The sequence below is a fragment of the Charadrius vociferus genome, unplaced genomic scaffold (assembly GCF_000708025.1).
Source record: "Charadrius vociferus isolate BGI_N301 unplaced genomic scaffold, ASM70802v2 scaffold325, whole genome shotgun sequence".
NCBI lineage: Eukaryota > Metazoa > Chordata > Aves > Charadriiformes > Charadriidae > Charadrius > Charadrius vociferus.
Window position 1 is genome coordinate 1,994,210 of NW_009648526.1, and position 23,787 is coordinate 2,017,996.

Here is a 23,787-nt window from a genome sequence, read left to right on the forward strand (position 1 = left end):
TAAGTGCAGAAGTAATGTAGCATCACCAGATTGCTGATAAATTATTAAAACTATCTCTTCAGTCTAGCGTCTCTGAATATACTGCAGCTTTTCCAGCTTTCAAAAGCATCAGTGTCTTCATTCTCTGGGTGCCAAAGAACAATTCACTTTTCCCCTTCCTGTATCACACCTTAGTGAACACTTTTACTAGGCATATAAAGCAGAGTGGCTAGAAGAACGCTACTGAAAATAGCATATGTTGTCTTTGCCCTGGGCTGATTTTCCTGGACAGAGTAAACAGAAGTAGGAATCCCATCCAATACTTTTTGCAAAGGCACAGAGCTGCTGCACAGATATTACCAGTGACTAAAGCAGAATGTGTATCTCATGATACAGTGCTGTTTCCAGGAGGCTGGGCAGGTAAGTAGAATCATGCAGAGACAGCTCTGTAACTTCAATAGTAAATCTCCCTGCAGTCTCACTGCCACAGGACAGGACAGTAGAAATACATGTTCATCCACCCTTCCTTTCTTACATCACAATCTATGCCAGTTTTGGGATATTGCACAGGAACATCACAAACACTTAGCAGAGCTAAAAGTTTAGACAAGAATATGAACACGTTAGTAAACCCACTAGTTGTGATAGGTCTCACCATGTTTCACTGACCTGAGATTAAAGGACAGAAAGATGTGGGAGAGGCAAATGAGGGTATCAAGGAAAAGCGCAGTCGTCCTGACCATTTGAATAAATATTCCTTAATCAGCTAAGAGTACATCAGAAAGAAATTGGTGTTGTCTCAGGAGAATAAAAATACTGTATTTGTACTGAAGTACCATTTAATGACTTTTATATGCAGCATGTCCCTGAGAAGCAAAGCAGGAACGAGATTTCCACTAATCATGTTGAGGTATGGTGATGAGGGTCGCATAAATGCCTCACCAGTGATGGATCTCCCTATGCCACTGTAGAACTCCCCTGTTTAATATTTCTCTTGGGTGCACAGCAAAATGCAATTCAGAACTCTAGCAATGTTAAGCAATAATTCAGGGTTATATTTTAGGAAAATTAAATGGTTTCTGCCTGGTTTCTTAAGGCAAAGATGTTTATTTGATCCATCTGTGCCTTCCTGTATTTTCCGTGTTCTTGCCAATAGCTTTTGAATTTTGTGGTCAGTTGGAGCAATTTCCCAGATTGCCTAATACTATGTTCATCATGTTGTATGAAAATATGTGGTCAGACAGAGATGAGATCCTAACAGTGTCCTCAGTATGAGCTCACCCCATAATAGACACCAAGGAGTCCACATGAAGGGGTAATTTATGAAAATCCAAGTTATGGGAGAAGATTCTATAGGTGCTTGCTCTTTGTTAGTTGTAAGGGAAGCCAGTCATAAGACAAAAGGAATCTAGGCTTCATTAGTTTTGCTAATCACAGAACAATGTAGTTTTTAATTACCGGAGATATCTGCAATGTTAAAATTTGGAATACAGACACAAGCATTTCTGTGATAGTGAATGATGTCACAGTGAGGCAGAGTAAAAGCTGTGCATGCCATTTTTAGTGACTGATTGGCCTTGACAGTAATAATACCATTTAAAGCACTTTATATTTCCAAAGCCCATTACCACCACTAATTAATTCGTAGAACATCCCTGAGGGGTGCCAGTTGGGAGATAAGTTATAGTATTACTGTTGTAATGCTGGAAACAGAGACAGATCACTGAGCAGTGATAGTGCTTGGAATCGAATCCAAGTAAGAACTCTTAATATAGTGTCAAACTAAGACCTTGCTGAAGATGAAAATTTGCTGCTACACTTTAAAGCTATATTCAGAGGTAACCAAAGATTCATAATATTTAAAATACTTTTGTAGTATTACTGAATGGATGTAAAAAACCACCAGTTAGTACAGATGCATGAGTTATGACATGGCTTGTAACGGATGCCAGGTCTGTATTAGACATTAAATATCATCAGGAAGTTTTTCACTACCACTGACTTCTGCGGTCAATGTTGGGATGTTCCAATGAAGGCATCAGAAGCCAACACTGAACAATAGCAAACAGTCCTCATTGTGGCTTATAGGAATAAGCAGCAGTAGAGTTTCTTTTCCATTTCTGTGCAAGTATATGCAGGATGGAGCTGGGAGTGAAAAATTTTATCCACTTGGAACGCTGCAGATTGCAAGTGAAGCAAGTTAGTAAGGGTTAGTAAGCCACTTCAATTGCGAGGAATTTTTTAGTATATGGCAGTCTATCCCTACTCCCTCTCCCTTACCAAGGAATGGACGTCTTGGAGAAAATTAATATATCTTTCAAAGAAAGAGCAGCTACTTATTTCCCTAGGTTTTTCTGATTGCCTGTCTTGTCTTGCTGTGATGTTTGTGCATACGTGTTGGGTTTTTTGGGGTTTGGGGTTTTTTTTCCCAAAACTTCCTGCCACACACTGGAAATAATCTTTAAGATTTTCTCACTTTTTGTATTATAACATTGCAGGCTACTACTTTTGTGGTCTATTGTGTGTACTACATAGCATTCCTTAATGAATAAACCTGACCTAACCATAACTTTCCTAGGATATTTGTTAAATAATAGCATCGAGAAGTACACATTGTAAATTAATTAATAATTTTAATGAGGAGTTAATGATATGCCTAAATACAATTCGTATCTATATATAATTCAGTCAAGTTAGTATCTTTACTTTCTCTTGTAGATAGTAATTGCAGTTTTCTCCCTGGCGATGTGGTATGGCCTTTTATTCCACTGAATGTTGCAGGTTGTTTATATTCTGTCACTTTATGCAGTTAAGCAAGTGTACAGGAATCAAGGACATGGAATTAGACAGCTATATAAGCATACACATATATGTAGCTTATGTACCACTCCTCTTTTTTATTTTATTTTTATTTTTACAGTGAATGCCATAACTCTACAGATAGAATAAAAGTGAGGGTATGGGATGAAGATGATGACATCAAATCTAGAGTAAAGCAACATTTCAAAAAGGAATCAGATGACTTCCTCGGGCAAACAATCATTGAAGTAAGAACACTGAGTGGAGAAATGGATGTATGGTATAATTTAGGTATGATTCTTACTGATTTTTTTAAAAACAAATTTAGGTAGAATCTCAGCATCTATACATTTGGGACTTCAAAATATATAGCTTTTGGACCAATATACAACTTTTAAAATCTTAAATGTTACAGGTTTATTTGAAAATGAAAGATACTTTCTTGGGTTTTAGTCAGAGTTATGACAATTACAGACAGCAGACTAATCACAACAATATCAAAGAAAAATACTTCATTTTCATGCAAAATTAAAAATACATAGGAAAACCCAACATTTCAGGGTAGTCAATTCGCAGCATTCTGTGGGAAATACATCTACAAAGATACGTAGATGAATTTCACAAATATTTTTCTTGTTTTGTACGTTAATTTTATCATGTATTTAAAAAAAATATATATATATACCATTCTGGGCCTAACCATCTTCATTTTTCTCTGTGTTTACACCTGTGGTTTATCATGAAACTTGCTTGCTTGAGTTTTCTGTTCTGTACATATCAAATGTGTTTACACACAAACTCATAAACTGAAGACAGCCTGCTGAAGCTCAAGATGTTCTCTGTTGTCCTTAATGACTGCACTTTCTTGTCTGGACACGTCTTAAGAAGTATAATTCTTTAAACCAGAAATAAATCAATGAATGTGTGTCTCAGAATATATTTCCTTTATCTAAATCTAAGCATACAACTGTTCTTTAATTCTAAAAATCTCTTTGGGTGCACTAAATGTTCTGGAGTAGCCTTTTAAAACTTAATCTCCTATATTTGATAATAAAAATGTGATTGTAACATTTTTATCTTGGTTGCCTTCTCTGTGAAAACTTCAGGTGAATTATGTGACATAATTTTCTGAAAATGTAGAGCATTTGTTTCCTAATCAACGGTCCTTATTTCCCTGTCTTGTGTTTCGTCTCCCAGTGACATATATAGATGTGTCAGGGAAGCATATGATTTCTTATTGACAAAGAAAATAAAGTCTTGCTTTATATTTCCTATTTATAATGAGATTTTTTTTTAAGGTAAGATAATTGGGTCACGAATTCTGAATTTTATTCCTTCAAAAATGTCAGTGACTTAAACTGATATAAATACAGATATAAATATTGGCACAAACTGTTATGAAATGGATTTTTAAAACAAATTTTGCTGAACTGGTTGGACTGGAAGCATTTTAACAATAACATTGAGAATCTATGTGCTCTGCAAAAGGAAGAATCTAGAATGAAAAGCTTTCAGTCAGCATCTAAAGAGAAATATTGGTAAATGGCTCATGATAATTCTAATATTCTAAAAAGAATGGCATATTCTATTCTGATACATACACACATTGACACAACTGCAGTATGTGACATCATACAGAGGAAAATGGAGTGAAATACTCAAACAAAACAATTAGATTTGTGGAATACCAATTATTATTAAGTGTACTGTTCTTTACCACTCACAGCACAACACTGAAAGAATCATAAAAATTGTAATACCTCTTGACTCAGTTACACTGCTAGAGTGGATTGGAAAAGTGAAAATTGGAGTCAAAGATGATCAGTAACCTCCACAATGAGTGACAGCAACTAAACAGACTAGTACAGATAGCGTAAACAAAGTTCTTCATATTGTTTCTTCTGTAAGATTCAGCTTAGCTCTGTAATTGAGTTCTGCTAAGAACATTTTGAGTTTCTCTCAGACGTACTAGCTCAGATTGTTGCTAAAGTCTTCATAACTAAAGGAAAATATCAAGAATTAAAATAAAAATAATTAGTACAGACACCAGATAGAAAATTGAGATAATTTCTATTGAAAGGGGAGAAGTGTTAAATAAAGCGCTGTGCAGCGCGGTTTGAGTTTGGCAGGTAAAATAAGAAAGATTCTTTACTTCATAGTTTCATATTCTGCTTCATGGCCTGAACCATATGTGAGGTGTCAAAAAAAATTCTCTTGTTCTCCACAGCGGGACTTTCTGGCTTTAAAAAACATTCTTATTAAGCTAGAATGATTTATGAAAGCTTTTAATGACATACGTATTCTTGGTAGTTACTAATATATTATTTTTCTGCTCTTCAGAGAAGCGAACAGATAAATCAGCTGTCTCTGGTGCCATTAGATTGAAAATCAATGTTGAAATAAAAGGAGAGGAGAAGGTTGCTCCCTACCATGTACAGTACACCTGTCTGCATGAGGTATGTTGAAAAAGTTAAAGAAAGCATACTATACAGAAATTATTATTCAGTTGTTGCATGGATAAGGAAAAAAGGCTACAGAACATTAGAACACCGAAACAAATAACTGCTGCTACACTTCAGGATCAGTTTATTTTAGATTTCCCGCTTTGTATTGCTGATGGCATATCAGATTCAGAGGCAAAGGCAGAATGTAACAATGTAACACCAAAAGATCATTCCTGCCTGTAGGAGCTAGAAAAAAGAAGAGGTGGAGTCAACTATTCCCATATTGTATTTTGTTTTAGCATTTTGATCCTCCATTCATGCTTGCTAACATCAAGAAGATACAACCACTTCTGTATATTACAGAAATATAGCTATTAATTGTAAAGGACTTCTTTCCTGCTATATTCCTTCGTATTTTGGAGAGAGCGAGAAAAAGCAGGAGCAGCACAGACAATATAAAATTGGGTTCTCCTATCATCTACATTGCATTTGTCAACAATGAAAAAAAAATCATCACTGATAAACCCTGTGTCTTTCAAAACATTTTCCTTGTATTTGATTCCTCTTCCATCAAACAGTGATCCACATTGAAGTTCTATTCTAAAAATACAAGTACTTTCTGAAAACTGATGATAACATATGGCTGAAAGTTCAGCACTAGTATATATCGACAAAATCCCATTCTTTAATATTTGTAAAATGGAATGTTCAGGGCATTTGTGTTCATAGATTTTGACCTGATATTGCAAATGTTTTGGCCTGTGAAGTAAACGGCAAAATTCTGTTGTTTTAAGATAATTCACAAGATGGTTATGGGCTAATTAGCAAACCTGAAATTATTTCAAAGTTTCTGGGGTTTTTTGGTCATGGAAAATAGGAAATCAAGTCTGCTGCTGAATTTGTGGATCCATATGGAGCTAGGCAATCTGAGAAACATTCTGTAACATTAACGTCAAATTAAGTACTAGCTGTGATCCTAAGGTTGGTAACTTTATTACATGCCTTTCACTACTTGAGAGGCTCTTGCAGTATTTCTGATAGGTTTCCTGTAACTTACCGTTCTTAAATAATGAATTTGAAACTTAGTGGTCACAGATCCAATTGAAGTTGAAGTACTATGTAGTGAGCATTATAACATCGCAATTTCATTCATTAGCAAGGGCATATGATAGAGAAGAAGCTTCTGCAGGATTTTATGTTGCAGTCTGTCTGTGCCAGTTAACTGTGGTGACCTTGTATCGAGCAGATAGATCAATGTGCTGAATCACAAGCCTCCACTACCAGAGTTCCATATAAAAAATGTGCTTTGAGTCTTGGGCTTTTGTTTACCAAATGATGACTAGTTAGTGCCAGTCTTCAGAAAACAATAAAAACCCCCACCATATTGATGATTAGTGATGAACATATTAATGACTATTATATAGGATATACTTTCAGAATTCCACTTAAAAGCCTAAAATTCCTATTTGAAACATTTCTTACGTTTAGAATCTATTCCATTACTTGACGGAAGTTAAATCTAATGGTGTTGTAAAAATCCCTGAAGTGAGAGGTGATGAAGCCTGGAAGGTGTACTTTGATGACGCTGCACAAGAAATTGTAGATGAATTTGCAATGCGCTATGGAATTGAATATATTTATCAAGCTATGACGTAAGTATTATTATGTCTGGTTTTCTACTCTACTGTCAAGAATGTGTTTAAGGGAAGCGATGAGTTCCAAGCCTTCATGCTTTCATTCTTCGTTTCACTCCCATTCCTGTTTTAAAATTCTTGTTATTGTTTTTGTTCATCTGATTCTCATTGAAGTGCTTCTCATCTGCAATGGAATTAAGATATATTATAAGCATTTTATCAACTATTACTGGTATTACCACTAACGCATTTCTTAATCCTTATGATATTGATATGTGGCAAGGATCAGAAACACTTCCACTGTTCCAGATGGGATTGGTATGGTATAACAGGGTTTCACAACCTCTGTACTCTATACAAACTTCCACAATATGCGTAAATAATTCTTGCAAACCATTTAACAGTATTAGAACCTGTTACTACATTTTCCATACAAAAGTAGCTGTCTGATCATTTTAGAACACAACACCACAGAGCTTAAAGGCCTGGGGATACAAGAGCTTCATCATGTATTCTCAGTTTGTCCAGTTAAAAGCTTGCCAGTGAAAAGGACTATATTCCGTTCCTACTGCAGCCATAGGAAAGCAGAGGTCTCCAAATGAGACTTCTAAAGAACAAATACAGAAAAAATGTCCTATAGAAAGCTGATATTATGGAATTTTAAATCAGAACATCTATCTAGTTTCCTCCATCTCTTTACAGTACATCCTAAAAAAATTATCTTACAGTGAAGACACATAAACATATGAAGTTTTCTCTTTATTGCGGGATATAATAGCACCATCCTCTACTGCAATGAACGTGTCTTTTGCTTTTTGTAGCTCATTGTGAATTATTGTACTGTACATCTAATAGAAAGGTAGAGGATGTACTTGTAATATATGTTTTTAATGCTCTTCCTCCAAGGACTTTAAACAGCACTGCACAGAAGAATTAATTAAGCTTGACAGTTCCTCTGTGGTATTGTATATCTATACTACATATGGAGGAACTCATGCATTGAGTTTCATGAATATTTGGGTTTTCATGTTTAGCTTCTCTTTAGCCATGTATGTCTTTACAACTTGATTAAGTTATGTTACTTAACTAGCATAGTATTACAGTTTTATAACTTGATTTAAATTGGTATGCCATTTTTACCAAAATGTTAATCACTGAAAATGATAGAGCTCTTCCTGCTGTATGTATCAAAAGAAATTCAAGGTTTTACATGAGCTGAATTCTCAAGAGCTATTAATGCTAAGGGAGGGCTGTTATTACTGTTTTGCTTAGGAAATAAAGCACTGATTTGGCATTAGTGTTTCCTTTTAACTATAGCCCCAGTAGTTTATTATCTCAGTACAACATGTCTATATTTTTGATGGACAACCTCAACTGAAAAATTATTGTGAAGTTTCTTTTACATTATCTCTTGAATGCCAGTACTCTGAAATTTTCCAGAGAAAGTTTGAAACTGATTTTAGAAATTCAAATGTAACAAAAATCAGCACTGCAAAAATAGCAATATAATTGATATGTGAGTCCGCAAAAAGCTTTGTCATTTAACAGTGTTAGAAATGGACAGGTTGTATTTTCATATAAAGAAGATGCTTTATTTCTTTATCAGTAAATAACATAACATACAGATGCTTGTGAAAAGAAAGTAAATTTAATCTGAACATCTAACATGGAGCTGGGCAAGTACTGCAACATGCTTTTCAGGAATCCTTACTCAAAAATTCTAACCAAGTCATTTCAGGTTAAATGACCTACTTTGGCTTGACCTCTTGTTCTTGCTTTCTTCTTTACCTTTTCCATTAAATTTCTTTTCTGTTGATGACTGCAAACCAGCTATTTCAAGGCAGGTGTAATAATAAAGTGAATTCAATGTTGGTAGTCAAAGGGAATGTACACTGGAAGTAAAAACTAAGATTTCATTGCCCCTATACCCATGTCCACTTACATTTTAAAATGCTGCATGTTAATAATGAGCAATCCCTGTTTGAGGAGTAGGCTGTACTGTTTAAGTTGACTTAACTTAAACACATACTATTTAAGGCCACATCCAGTTTAAGTTAGGAATAAAATCAATAATGAAAGTAATCTCAAATAAGACTTCAAGAAGGATATATGTTCATATGCATTGTTTTGCTGATTGATCTGCAGATATGTCTCTCAGAGCATTCAGACTTTGGGAAAAAGAGTAGTGAAGACACTAGATCCATCATGGAGAATTTTCTTTTGGACTGTTATCTTTATTTATTTATTTATTTATTTTTATTTGTGTTTGTGAGATCACCTTTTTCTCCTGGAACAAGTTTAATGGCTGGGAGAAAACATATAGCTTCTTGATTTGGAAAATAGAATGATCAGATTCCATTTGGTAACGATGTGTTTCTGCTAAAAGAAAAGTGATTTTCTACCATACGAGAGAGAGAATTTGAATGTAATCGCTTGGCCCAAAGGAATATTGCGTAAGCATTTTATGCTTGAGAATCAAGTTGCGGAATGTTTCTCCTGCATGTCTCATGATAACATTGTAAATTAAAATGTTTGCATTTGTAAATGCAGAACTAACTATGTACTGTATCACTCAAGTGAGTTTCAGCGTGTTGCTAATGAGGTGCTCTTTTTGTCTGAATGTAACTTTTAAAATTCCTATTTGTTTGCAATTTTACAATCATCTATTACATAAAGTTTCAGTGCCACTTAATGGTAGGGAGTCTTGATCCTTTTAGGTATGGGTAGACAGCATATGCTGGAGTAGGAATATATGCCATTCTGCATTTCTGAACACAACGTAAATCTAATTAAGCCTCCCTAAAGTACCACTTCCTAGAACAGTTTGGCATCCTGTTCTGCTGCAGTCATAAATAACCCCGCTTCTCTATTATTTTGGGTTCATGCTGGGGGCTTTGTCATCTATGATCTTCTTAGTAGACCCTGATGATTTGTTTCTGGCTCTCAAATTAGTATTTATTTATATTTATTCCTTTAAAGCACAGAAATAATATTTCAGAAGGATAGTCCTGATTTTCCGAATACACTGAGTATACTCATCAACCACAATTGTGCCAGCTCAGCAAAGATAAACAAGGCTTTAGATCAGCTTATTCTTTCAGTGCTTGACTGCTTCATGGAAAATCAGTCTAATAGGTGACCAACTAAAAATCCTGCAAACATAAAGCTCAAGCTCTTTTCTGCTCTAAACCAGCCTCAGTAAAGAAATAATTTTCTTCCTCTTATTCATCTTTCAACATAATTTATTTCTCTTTAGAAAGAAAAAGCAGAGTACATATTGAAACAGTGTTTGACTAGACTGAAATTATACATAGCATCAGCATCCTGGATTTACTGTGTAGTGGAGTCAAGTGCAATAAAAGCTCTATTAAGGTCTTCGCTTCTTACTGGCAAGAGTCACCACAGGTAGAAACGAATGCTTCTGAATCAGCGACATAGTTCTTATTCCAGCAGGTTAATGGGCATTAACTATGCCATCATCTTCTCCTCCTAGTCTTCAGTTAATGTGGCTGCATTGCAAAAAGCACGCAAAAAGCCATTAAAGTAATTTTCATTGATAGCATTTGCTTACTGAGTACAGCACATTAATTAGCCTTCTTTCTTTGCCAATTCACGCTAGCAGAAAGATTGGAAGAGTCATGGGCACTGCATGTTGGTCAGGAAATTGTATAGTAAGAAAGTTGAAGCAAGCAGGCCTGGTTTTAGATATGTGACTCTAGCTTAAACTATGCAATATTACTCTAAAATATGTGAGACTTAGCAATGGTTGCTGTGACAGAATGTGCCCATTAGAAATTGTTAATAACTCATGCTGTTGGCTGCTGTTTTCAGAGAACTAAAAAAAAAAAAAAACAAGAAAAGAATTTTCCTTTTTAGGTATTTTAGCAAGCAGAAGGAAGCCAGGTGGCTTGCAGATTTCTTACCTGGGCTGTTAGCACTCTGAGTCATGACCCATATAGCACGTGGGTAAAGCTCACAGAACCTATTAAGTTTACAGATTTTAATTAAATGAAGGAGAGAAGAAAAAATCCACATAACCTGTCACTTGCCACAGATGCTTCATCATCAATTTCACTAACCAAATTACAGGTGGAATGGTGTAGTAATATAATAAGGATAAATAAATTACATAAATTGCATCCATAGGTTTAAATTTTCCTCACAACAAATCAGTACAATTTGGGTCTTTTTTCAAGATGTGAGCTAAGTCCAGGCCTTGAGTAGCTCAACGTGAAATAGTTAGAAGATCCTACAGAGGATACCTTGCTGAACTTAAAATGTTGACCCAAACTATTTTTCCACGGTCTGTCCTGTTCCCTGCAGGCAGTTGATACAATCTCGATGGCTTTCGGTTAGTGACTGCTGCCGGCTGCCTGTTTTTTCTGCCTCCTCCCCTCACCAGACCATATGTTATAGGTATGACTCTAAGGCCAGCAGGTTATTAGTGCCTTCTTATCTCAAGCTCGGGGTTCCTCGTGCACTAAGGTTCTTTAGGTCCACTAAAAGTTTTATGGAAATTAAAGGTCAGCAGTAAAAGTATATGTTAATTATTTTGGAGTGAACTTTTTAATAAATAGTTCTGATCATGTCTACATATATTTCTCAAAATGCATGTGATAAATAGATCAGGTTAAATTACTATTAACTTTAAAGGTTACTTGAAACTGGTGAGAATCACCTGACATCACTATTGCATTTTATAGAAAGGAAACTATTGTTCTTCTAGTTGATAGGAAACATGTGACATACAATGGAAGATTTTCCTAAGTAAGTAGCTGTGTTGTGCTTTTGTCAGATTCATGTTACGGTATTTAAAAGCACTTCTGAAAAATACTGGCAATGAATGAAAGGTTTGGTAGCATTATCCCTATGATGGGAATAGCTGGGAATGCTGAGTCCTAGTCTTGGCCCGTGTGATTGATTTGCTGTGTAGATTTGAGCAGTTTCTCTCACTTTTGTACAATGGAGATAATAGCACTTAATGATCTACCTTACAGGAATGCTGAGAAATATTTGCAAAGCACTCTGAATATGATTGCCATGATACAAGTTTTAAGTCTCAATATATATCACCACATCGGTGCAAGACTATGTGATATATAAACCCAGTATGAAGATACTTTAAAGAGAGTCTAATGCTAGAGAAGGCTCACCAAGTGGGTCTCCTGGCTTGGCCTGGAAAGGCTGCAAATACAGATGAAGACTGTAGCCCTACATCCTCTTTAATATGAGCCTGCCTCTCTTGTCTCCCATCCCCAGTTGGGTCCCTGCAAAACCAAATAAAAAACCACACTGTTATTTTGTCTGTGATCAGCACTCAGCCCAAAATTTTTACTGTCAAGATTCTGTTAAATTCTGTAAAAGTTGAAATGGCTAAATGCGGGCATCCTGAAGGAGGAACCTTTTCTCCTTCTTTTTCTACTGCTACTGCCAGCTTCAGCCTTCAATAGCCAACTGAGTTAATCACTCCGAGCTCCTCCCCATTCCAGTAGTGTACTTCAGTCTATAAATGCCTGTGTTTCTATGCTGCGTGCATGCAGCACAAAGATATGCTGTGGCTTTAATCTCCCTTGTTAGTCCGAGCACAGTGCCACAGGACTGGCAGTGATGTAGCTTCTCTCTGGGATCAAAACACTCCAGATCGGGGAGCTGGATAGTAGTTACAGGCTTGTGAGAGAATGTCAATCTCCTCAAGCTTTTCAGGAAACTGGGGATAAAACCTTTTCACACCTGAACCTCTGAACAGGCTCAGTGACAGACTTTCTCTTTTCTTAAACATTGTTTCCCAATATGAAGTTGCTTCAGGTTTAACAGACTGACTACCTAAACTTTACTGGCCTGAATCAAAGCAGAATAGTTTCAGTTATGGCCTAAATCAAATCAAGGTGAACCCAAAGTTGCTTCATGCCTCACCTTTCATTAACGATGTAGCCTAAATACAAGCCACAATAAAATGCTGATTTGAGTCCTTTTTTTTTTGCCATCAGTTGGATCCTTCTCCACTGGAGTATAGATCTCTTGTGACCTTTTTGTGATGTTAAGTTCATATTTGATTTTAAATTTGTGTTTAATAACATTTTGTTTAATAGCGGTTAAGATAGTTAAATCACGTTTTTGTATTTAGAATTAACAGAGTAAGGAGCAAATGTGAATCTGATGTGCTGAATTTGAAAATATCAGTGTGCAACAAGTGGTGATGATATCAAACATGTTTGGATTTTCCTTATGTGTGTCTGCGCGATTGTCTGTGAGGTAGCTTGAAAGTTACATCATTGGAGCCAAAAAAAAATTGTGGTAAGAGAAAGAGCAGAATCTTTGCCATCTTTAATAACTGTCAGTTTGTTTGAATTGTAGGCACTTTTCCTGTCTGTCTTCTAAATATATGTGCCCTGGTGTTCCAGCAGTTATGAGTACGTTGTTGGCCAATATAAATGCTTTCTATGCTCATACTACAGCAGCAACTAACGTATCTGCCTCAGATCGGTTTGCAGCTACTAACTTTGGGGTAAGTAGACTTTCTTTTTCAATAGAATATCAGTCCTCATCCTTTCTTTCTAATACATGATACTGTATTAACTTCTAAATTCAAACATTTTTTTAAAAGTTGGTCATTTTAAAGAATGAGAGTTGCTGTTAGCTTTTGAAAATTTTACCCTGAGTCTTTACAGTAATCAATCACTATAAAAGCTAGAGAAGAGACTATTCAGTTCCTTATATAGTGATACGTAAGGCATATAGGGTAGAAAGCACCGGCACACATGCATAGTACTAGTCTTTAACAATCAGTTTTTGTCTTTATTGCAGTGGGGCTTGCAAACTACTAACTGCACTAGTCTAAGTATTGGTTGCAATTGCTTTCTTGGGCTATGTGTCATCAGTGAACTCATGTTAACCCAATGGATCTAGCCATAAATACTGTTGTTCTTCTTAGAAGATTCTATAACGATGGACTCCGTTTTTTGCTGAAATAGTGGTGCATTGTCCAAGATTTAGGTATCAGAAATTTTAGGAGGAATACCAGCATGTCAGGATGTGGTAGTAAGTTTTTTGTTGTTGCTAACTTTCCTTCTGTGGGTATCTCGCAGTGTGAACTTCCTAGTCTTAGAACATGATAAAAAAAATAAAGATACGTTCACTTTGTATTCTAGTTTGTTCACCTACCCTCACTGGGAAGATGAGAGCAGTAAGGGAGAGCAATAATTCAAAAAGGTTGTCTGTCTTCATATCTCTACTATTACACATGATATAGTCAGAGATAGAGTATCAACAACATTTGATGCTGAAAAATGGGTGCATTCTTTCCTCTTTTTTTTTTACTTCTGTTATTTGTATGGCTATCAAAGCTGTTTTTCATTTAACAGTAGCTATGAAAACATGATAATGTTTTCCAAAATTCCATTTATTGGCATGAAATAAAATATTAAACACAATTAAAAACCATTAAATACAAATTATAGTTGCTTGAAGTAGCATTAGAGGTACTAATGCTCTTCTCCAGTATTAAGAATAATAGAAACATTATGAATTTCAGGATTTTTGAGATAACATTATGAAATTATACATCTGGACTAGTAAACCAAGAAAGATTTAATTCTGGTTTTGCTTTTGTCTTCCCATCATAAGTCAGAAACACAATTATCAGGCTATGCTCGGTAAAGGAATTCAATCCACACCTGGAAAAAAGTGTAAATGTTTAGTTTTGTAAAGAAAATTTGCTCTGGATGCTAAAAGAAACTTTGATTTGTAGCAAACTCTGTTCCTCAAATAGTTGAAACTAAATATTAGTTTGCATTTCATGCACAAGTACCTTTGAGATAGAACTTATATCTAGAAAACACACTTTGTGTAGTGATAATGCCAAAGACTTATCTTATTGCTGAATACTGTATGTTCTTAGGATCTGATGCTACTGCTTACAGCTGTAAATAGTCAACAGTTAGTTCTAAATACTCTTGAAGTAGTACTAACTTTAAGATATTTTCAAATTTAAGGGATGTTATAAGTCTGTTTAAAAAAAAAATTCCATTCAGTATTTTTTTGAGAGAAATATTTTCCAATTTATTTTTTTGTAAATGCTAAGTCTGGTGGAAGTACTCACGTATAAATGGACCCAGGGCTGGAGACAGTATGTTCTTGAACTGGAACTTTATCTATTGCTGCTAGAGGTTTGCTTTGAAAGAGGAATATTGACGTTGCTCCATTGCTATAAAGTAAAAAAGTTTTATAGATGAAAAGCACTATCACAGTATTTATGATTTAATTATTGTATTACCATGATAGCACAGTGTTGCTCTGTTCTTATTCAGGTTTTGTTTTATAAGCTAATCGATGGTTTATTATGGAATGACTCTACGTCTTTCTTCAAACAAGGCTACTCTTTCAATGTTCAAGCTCTATTAGACTTTTGAGTTTGATTCAGCTTTTGAAATTTAGAATATTTTTTTCCATTTTTCTAATGATCAGAACTACTTTTATCCTCAGATTGAACAGAGATTTAGTCCTTTCTCTGATGTTAATGCCAGTTTACCTTTGACGCAAATTCCAATCCAATTCATAGTTCAACAGATGGGTGAAAAGATAGTAGTAAGCATCACTAATAGAGATTTGGAGTTCTTTTTTCAAACAATTGACTTAGGCAAAATATTAGATTATTTTTCTCTCTTGGGTCAAAAGGCATTTGTTAGTGGATAGCTGCACATCATTCATCAAAAGAACATCTCAAATTCAAGTCCTCAGGCTACAGCTGGGAAGGATTTAGGTGACTGAATATTTCAGTACAGATTTATACCATGCCAAAAATGTTCCCTTTTGGTTGATCCCTTACATGAAACTGTGCCAAATTAGTGGCTTTTGGTGTAGGTTACTGCTCCGCTGATGAGAGACAGTGCACAAAGAACTCTCTTTTCGTATTAGTGCTGATTATATTTAGGGATGGTGTAGATACAGTCATGCATTTTGAGAGCTGTCAGATCTTGCTACTTCCACAAGCCTGCTGCTTTCACATACGCTGGCAAGAATTTCTGCACAATTTTGTGCAGTGGACTATGGAATATGTTCTAACATAAAGATTGGTAATTAGAAGCTGTCATTAGTATTACTTGAGTATGGCACAACTCAGCTGGGTGTCTCACAGCAAAACGTTTTCACTGCCCCCTCATCTATCAAGATAACAAGTTAATCTCCACATTTGGAAGGGAAAACTATAACTTCATTTTATTACTTATTCTTACAAAAGCTACTGTTTCTGAAGTATAATTTCCAATCATACTTTTACACCAAATTCTGCTGTAAATGAGCATGGTTTCTTACATGTTAAAGGGAGGGGGAAGTGCTTTCTTCAAGAGTGCAAGCAATTACAAGGCAAATATAAAAAATTAACAAGCTTATCTGTTTTAATAAGCTTTGCTAACATAACTTAAAGCTTTGGACTTTATACTGTATTGATGCTGTTATTGCTTTTTTGGTCAGAGCCATCAGACAATGCTTTTCAATTTCTAGATATTTTGAATTATTTAACAATGCATAAGACATTAAGAAAGGAAAATGCTGCATGGGAAAGTATTTCACCTCACTAATGCGTTGCACAGCTGCACGGTATTGAATGCATACCAGGTAAATCACAACGTAGGATAGAATGGAAAAATAAAGTGGTAGAAGATACATTTGAAACACGGATGTCTCAGACCAGCACTTTTATATGAAACAATGCAAAACAATCTATTTTCAAATAAGTTAAGAATGGGAGGCAGCTTTGTAGAAACCCAACAATTACAGGAACATGCAAAATCTTAAGAAACATATTATTGTTTTCTTTTTACAGAGGGAAAAGTTCATAAAACTGCTGGATCAATTGCACAATTCTCTGAGGATCGATTTATCTAAATACAGGGTATGTGCAACTTATTCTATCTAGAGGAAAACTAAAATGTTTTTTCATGTAAATATCCCTGTATGCTTTATCTGCTTAAAGAAGTTTGAGATTAATCCCTCTTGTGGCATAGAAGCAGAAAATATTCAGTGCTGACATAAGACCCCAAATCTTTTGGAACAAAAACTTACAGAATTTAAGCAGTTTAACAACAATACTTTTCCAATTAAAAAAAAAAGTTGTTATTTTCTTTCCTAAAGCTAAGAATGGGTCAAGGGATGAGCAGACATTCAAGAGAGAATAAGATTCAACAACTTTAGTTAAAGTAATCCATTACTTGGTTAAGTTAATTCGTCTGGGAATTACCTTCTCTAACTCAAATTGCAGTTACTGGCTGACATCTTTGCTACAACTTCCATGCTGAGATCGTCAGAATCTTGGAAGAGACTTAACTCCTCATTTTTCTATATGATAGAAATTCTGGTTTCGTTCCTGCCTCATGGAAGCTCTTTCCACTGAGGTGTGCTCCAAACCCTTGCCTTTCAGGAAAGAATCATGCACTGAATACCTGCCAGTCATCTTACAGTTCTGAACTCCCTCACCTTTTTTATTCCACTGGATCATGAAACTTTTGGATGATACATAAGTGATTAGGGCTCCATCAGCTACGGCTCTCCTTTCAGTTTCTAGGAATGGCAGTCTCCAACTAAGGGATTTCTCTGTTCATCTGGCCTGGTTTCTAAAACTGAAGGAGAATGGGAATGTATAAAAGAACCCCAAGACATTAGAGGTAGAAGTTGCAGGTACTCGGTTTTTAAGACCATGTCCTTCATGCAGCAAATATGTTCATCCTAGGATCTTTTAATTTTGGAGAATGTTATCCAGATAATACTGGAGCATGAGGATATTCGGCTGATGTTTCATTAGTATGAAGCCTTTTAAGTAAAATTACTTCCCATCAGTCTTCCTGTTAACCTAGAGATCATAACAAACATTTCATATATGATTTCTTCATTAAGCTTACTCCTGTATTTATGCCTACAAGTGATTTATGTACGATGGAGAACCCATAAATGATTTTCATTAGCAACATTTTCCAGTATTTTTGTAGTATTTTTTACTCCATTAATGTTTTAAAAATATCATGATATTTTAAATCATTCATATTACAAATATAGGAGCATTATCAGAAGTTTTCCTATTCAATGTTCAAGGGTTACTCATCACTGACTTCCTCATAGGCAGAATTCAGGTAATATGTGAACATTTCTAATCCTTTCAAGAAGCATCTTTGTTTTCCTAGAGGGTTGTTTTCCTAGCCGTTCAAGGATCTTACCTGTAACACTGATTTCAAATGATTCCTCTCTTCCTGATTCACCAGGATAATTTTCCTGCCAGCAATTCTGAAAGACTCCAAGATCTGAAATCCACTGTGGACCTGCTTACCAGCATTACTTTTTTTCGAATGAAGGTATTGTCCTTTATCTGCACAATGACTCTGGAAAAAAAAATAAAAAATGCTGTTACCTTTTATTTTTCCAGGAAAATCATACTGTATTTAGTACTCTTAATCAGTTCATCTTATTCAGTTTTAAAATCTCTCAACTTACTGAAGATCATTAAAGTCAAGTCATCTTATTCATACTTTGTATTAACAATGTGGTAAGAGCCATTATCTTTTAAAAATAAACAACTATCTTTTCCTCTTTTAACAATTATTTTTGCATCTCCTGAAGGAAACAAAAAATTTACCTTTTCAATTAGTTTAGAGTCAAGTCACATAAAACAAAACTCAGTTGAAGTCCTTAAGAACAAGTGTCACATAGAATAATGTTTTCCTTAGGAACGTGTGTCAGAGAGAATAATGTTTTCCTAGTAGTATCATAGTATCACATGTCAAACAGCAAAATAGGTCTGATAACTCTACTTGCTTTAGTCAGTCCAGATGTTGATATCTAGGTGATCAAGTTCTGAAATATTTTTGGAATGGAATGGTACACATTTGATATTACCAGATGAAAATGTGACAAATATTGATTTGTGTTTCTGTAATAGCATGTGATTTCACTGTGTTAGGCACTACATAAAGGGAATTAAAATAATCCATTAAGGTGAAGATCAAATTAATGTATCCTAAAGTGGAGTAAAAAGCTGAATCCTTTGCTTTAAAAATTGAAGAGTTATTTAGCTGATATTCTTTTTCAGAGGAAAACACATAATTGTAAGGTTTAATTATTTCCTAAATAATGGAAAAACCTTTAGGTTTTCCACCTCTAGTGAAAAACCTAAAGATGTAAACCCTTGTGCACAAATGGCTCTTTCATCATAGGAATGATTTCATTCAAATAAAACTTAGTTATACAATCTACTTACTTATTTTACGTATGTTTTAACACATCTTTAAACTAAGATCACCTTAAGTCAACACAATTTTAAATATTTAAATATTATGATTATTATATTTCAACACTTTTCACCCTGTGTTGCAGAACTACATTCATTGCAACACTTGGATCTTTTGTGTTCAATCTAATTCTGACATTTTACCATTTTTTAAATATTTTATTAGGTCCTTGAATTGCAGAGCCCACCTCGAGCCAGTACTGTGGTGAAAGACTGTGTAAGAGCCTGCCTGGACTCAACTTATAAATACATTTTTGACAATTGCTACGATCTGTACTCCCAATTAGTGGATCAGGTAAGGCCAATATGAATTTGTTTCATGTCATTGCTCATTCGTTATTGCTAATTTACCATAAGTAAATACAGAGCATTCTAGTGTTCCCTCATATCAAAGCACTCAGGTTATTTTCATTTTATTCATGTGAGAAAGAGCAGTATATTATAAATAAACTCACAGATGGCAATGAACTTTAAAATGTTTAACAAGATGAGTTTCAAAGTGGACATGTTTACTCATAACTTAGTAATCCCATTGGACTTGACTGTAAAATTATCAAGTGGCTGTAGGGAAGGTGACATTAGACTAATTACTGTTCATTTAAGATCCATAATTGGAAAATAATTTTTAAAAATCTAATACTTCACTTCAGTAGCTTTAGAAAAGAAGCATTATAATTTGCTGAAAATACTCTTTCCGGCCTTATGTTTTAAGACCTATGATACATACTTGGACCCAAGCTTTAGTAACTGCTTCAAGAAAGCAAGAGGAGAATTCTATAACATTCCTTAATATTAGTCTGTCAGGCTGAACTGTCAGCTCAAAATAATTATAGCATTTGTCGTATTCCAAATGCCATGCAAACGCCATGGGAATGCTTTTTTTCCTATAATATGGCCAGAGTTTATTCTATAAGTAATGTTAAAATTAAGAAGTTTGTATCTGCAAAATTATGTAACTGTCTAAAAGGAGCATCACTGCTTTATCATAGTACCTCTTGTTCCTTACTCTTGCCTTCGGGGTGGTACACTGGAAAAATGGTATTTCAGTTACTATTCCTTCCTTGAAAAGGATGAATTAAGTCGTTTGTCAAATACGCATTTGCTGTGTAGTATATAATAGATAAGAACAGTCATACTACATGATTTAAGACATCAAATCTTATCTGAAAGCACATTTCACTTGAATCCAAAATATGAAGTCCTCTATTTCAGGAGAGGCAGTACATGCTATATAGTCAGCTTTTCTGAAATGAGAATTTATTTTCTAATGTTGTATTCTTGTTACGTGAGAAAACTTATCTCTAGCTCCGAAGCTTTGAACATAAGATTTTCTTACTGGCACCCACACTGTGAATGCTTGTGTGTGTGTTTATTCCCCAACAGATTATACTGAAAGATGAGTGGCAGTATAAATTAGCAGAAGGAGCAGCTTCAGACGTCACATTTATTTGCCTCATAAACTGTTGTTTTCTTGCTAACATTTACTCTGCAGCAATTTGATCTTCTCTGTTAAATATAATATATAAAATAGATAATATGTAATATGTAATCTATAATATATGCTGTTGTTAGACTGGGTATTGCATAAGTGTGCAGAGTTTATCAGCAGATGCTAGCCATTTTAGTAAACAGTTAAAAGTGAAGTAATCTTCTTCAAAGTGTTGTGATACCTGCAAAAGCTGATCTGTATTTAAAATTTTTCACTAGTTTTTTCTGTGAATTCATAAAATAGTTTAGCCCGTCTATTTTTGTAGGTGGTTTAAAAATGCAGGCATGATATAGCCTTTCTGTTCAGTAGAGAATGTAAAACAAATACAAAGTGACACCTCTCTCCAAATTTTTTGGGGGGAGCAGCAGGACAGGCCATGTCAGTGTATTATTTTTCTCTTACACAACTCTACTTAATGACAGAGCAATTAAATTTAAAAAAAATGAAAAAAAACCCCATAGAAAAATCCACAAATATCACTCAGCTGGAAAAGTGAATTAACTGCTTTTCACTGTATTTAAATGCCTCTTGTATTCTCTTTCAGCAAGATTTCCAGCAGGTGAGTTTGTGTGTAGAAACTTTAAGCAGACAAGCATCTCTAGAGCTACACTCACTAGCAAGTACAAGAAATTGTAGTGAAAATATGCAAAAAGCAAAATTTAAAATGAAGATGAATAGAACCCATTCAAAATAACTCATTGCTAACAGTAATCAAACAACAATCACATAATCTTAATAACAGATAGTAAAAGTTTCTGTTTCACAGCAGGTGGGAGGCAATTCTGAGAAATATAAGCTAACTAATCTTGCTTTAATAGAGATGAGTAAAATAATTCAAATTACTACCTACATTTTGTATCAGCTCTAGAGTTGTACAAGGAAACTGCCTTCTGCTTCTCTTATAGTTTGCTACTAATATATCTACACATGCGTTTTATTTTAGGAACAGCTAAGTAGTTCCTTGTTGGAACCTATAGCCCTGGAGGTTTTCCAGTGAATCCAGGTGCACTGCAGACTGGCTTGTGGTGTCACTGTTATAATAATGAAGCAGTAACCAAAATTGTCATTAACATTTCATTAGTTCTGTGTTCAAACCCCTTAGTCTGATCACAGCAGATTCCACCCTTAGGCTTTCTTCATGACCCGTTCCCTTATCTCTGCTGGCCTTCTCATCGGGTGAGGCCTCTTCCTCTCAGAGGGAGGAAAGGAGCTCTTCCTAGCATTGTGGTGCAGCACAAGAGGTTCATGTTTTAGCTGCACGGCTGAGCTTTGAGCTGTGAGTAGTGAGAACTGAAATCGATGAACCCCAAAGTAACAAGAAATGATTCATATGTAGGTCACCACCTGCTCTCACTCAGGGGAAAGACAGGCAGCTGTTGTTCTGCCAAGGCCCACTGCAGGCTCAGGGGTTTACCACGGTTCATTTCTTGCCTGAATCATGTTGTGGATGATGTGAAAAAGTGGAACCTAGACAGTCTACTTAAACAGTAGTATTTCAATCTGGCCAGAAGTGGTAGGTTCCTGCAGGTTGTATATACTTTCTCTGTGCGTAACTCATGTTAACCACCTTCTGCATTTGCTTTTCTCTGCAACCTAAATTCTCAAAGATGTCTGCTACAGTGTTTCTAGAAAATACGTTTAATGTCTGAATGTCAGCCATTGTCTGATTTGGGGGTGAAAATAGAGCAATTGTCATCGTTTGGTCTGGACTGGCCACTGAAATGATGAAATTGAGGGTACCCGAGCTGGAGTTTGGGGAAATTTATCACTATAAGAAGAGTAATAAGTAGATCACAAAATACGCCTAGCAATCCCCATTTCCTCTTTTTATTACTCTCTACCTTCATGTCAAAGAGACAGTCACTGTTATAAAGCAAATATCTTGCAACAAATTACCACCCTTAGGGAATAGCAATATTTCCTGGGGTAAAGCATGGTAAATGCCAACAGTATGCAAAATGTCATACTACAGTTTCATAGCAGAATACAAAGAACAGCTGATGACAAAAAGCAAATGAGTACTACAGATAGTAAAACATGACATCTTGACAGCCTTACTGACATATATTACTGTCCTCATTGTTTGAGACAAAGCACCCGATGAGGATCTAATTCCTTATGCAGCAGATGTAGGATTTTCTCTTTTTAATTAACACTGATCTGAGCGAAGAGCTAGCTGCCTTATGTTGGAAAAAAAAATAATGCCTTGGAAAAGTAGTTTAGGAAGCCTTTTGATAACTCTGTGACTGAATTTACAAATATATCGCGGTTTCTGTTTTCTTAAGAAAACAAAAAAATTTTTGAAATCTTGGCTGTTGCTCACAATGACTGAAGTCCCTTCAATAAGTCTTTTTGCAGTCTTCTCCCCTGAGTGAAACCAATAAAATGCAAATCAAACTCTTCCTGTTCTCTGAAGAGCTCATGATTAGTACAAATCATTTCATGACCGTTACCAGCAGCATACTGGGAAAAACAACTGGGATACTCTATACTTGACACCTGCTTAGTGGAATAGTATTGAAATTCTACCTGATTTTGGAGACCTCTTCTTTGTCTGTTACTCAGCTCTGTGTGTTGTCACTGTGAAGCATGGTGCAAAAGGCAAAGAGCTAGCAACAAATTACCTAGTTCTGGAGCCAGGTGTTACACAGCTGTAACAGCACAGTGCTCTTCCCTTGTGATTTATCTCTGCTTAGATGTATAGCACCTAAAGTCAGGTCGATAATGTATTAATAATATCCTAGCTTTTGGGAATTGGAGTTTCTGTATTAACAAGAAGCTGTAGACTAGCACGTGGAGGGACCTAGGCTTTGATAGCTGACTCAGTTGTGCTGTACTCATTTGTGAGTCTTTTTTCCAGTTGGGATTTGGGAACCCAAGCTATTTAGTTGCTTTTGAAGGTGTACCTCTTTTTTCTTTTGTAGAAATGACGCCAAAAAAATAAAAGGTAGACTATTAATTTCTTATAGAAATACTATAAGAATTGAATCATGAAGGATGTGATCTGTGATCTCCAAACACATTCAAACGTCTGAGGCAGGAAATAAAGTTGTGCAGTAGTGAAAGCTGTTTACCCCAGGGTGTCCCGCTTTTCAGGCATGCAAATTTCAGTGCCAAGTAATACTGTGAGGCCCTTTGTTTTATGTACGTACTGCTTTAGATGCACTGAAA

General features: G+C 35.4%; 1 protein-coding gene across 1 annotated transcript in view; it reads left to right on the forward strand.

Moving 5' to 3' along the window:
• Window positions 1-23,787, forward strand: part of UNC13C (unc-13 homolog C (C. elegans)) — a 176,190-nt gene that overhangs the window by 75,045 nt on the left and 77,358 nt on the right. Inside the window, exons 10-16 of the mRNA XM_009885724.1 lie at window positions 2,900-3,069; window positions 5,119-5,234; window positions 6,711-6,874; window positions 13,211-13,361; window positions 16,677-16,745; window positions 18,106-18,195; window positions 19,294-19,422. Of these exons, the coding sequence (XP_009884026.1) occupies window positions 2,900-3,069; window positions 5,119-5,234; window positions 6,711-6,874; window positions 13,211-13,361; window positions 16,677-16,745; window positions 18,106-18,195; window positions 19,294-19,422 (889 nt within the window). The remainder of the gene's footprint in view (window positions 1-2,899; window positions 3,070-5,118; window positions 5,235-6,710; window positions 6,875-13,210; window positions 13,362-16,676; window positions 16,746-18,105; window positions 18,196-19,293; window positions 19,423-23,787) is intronic.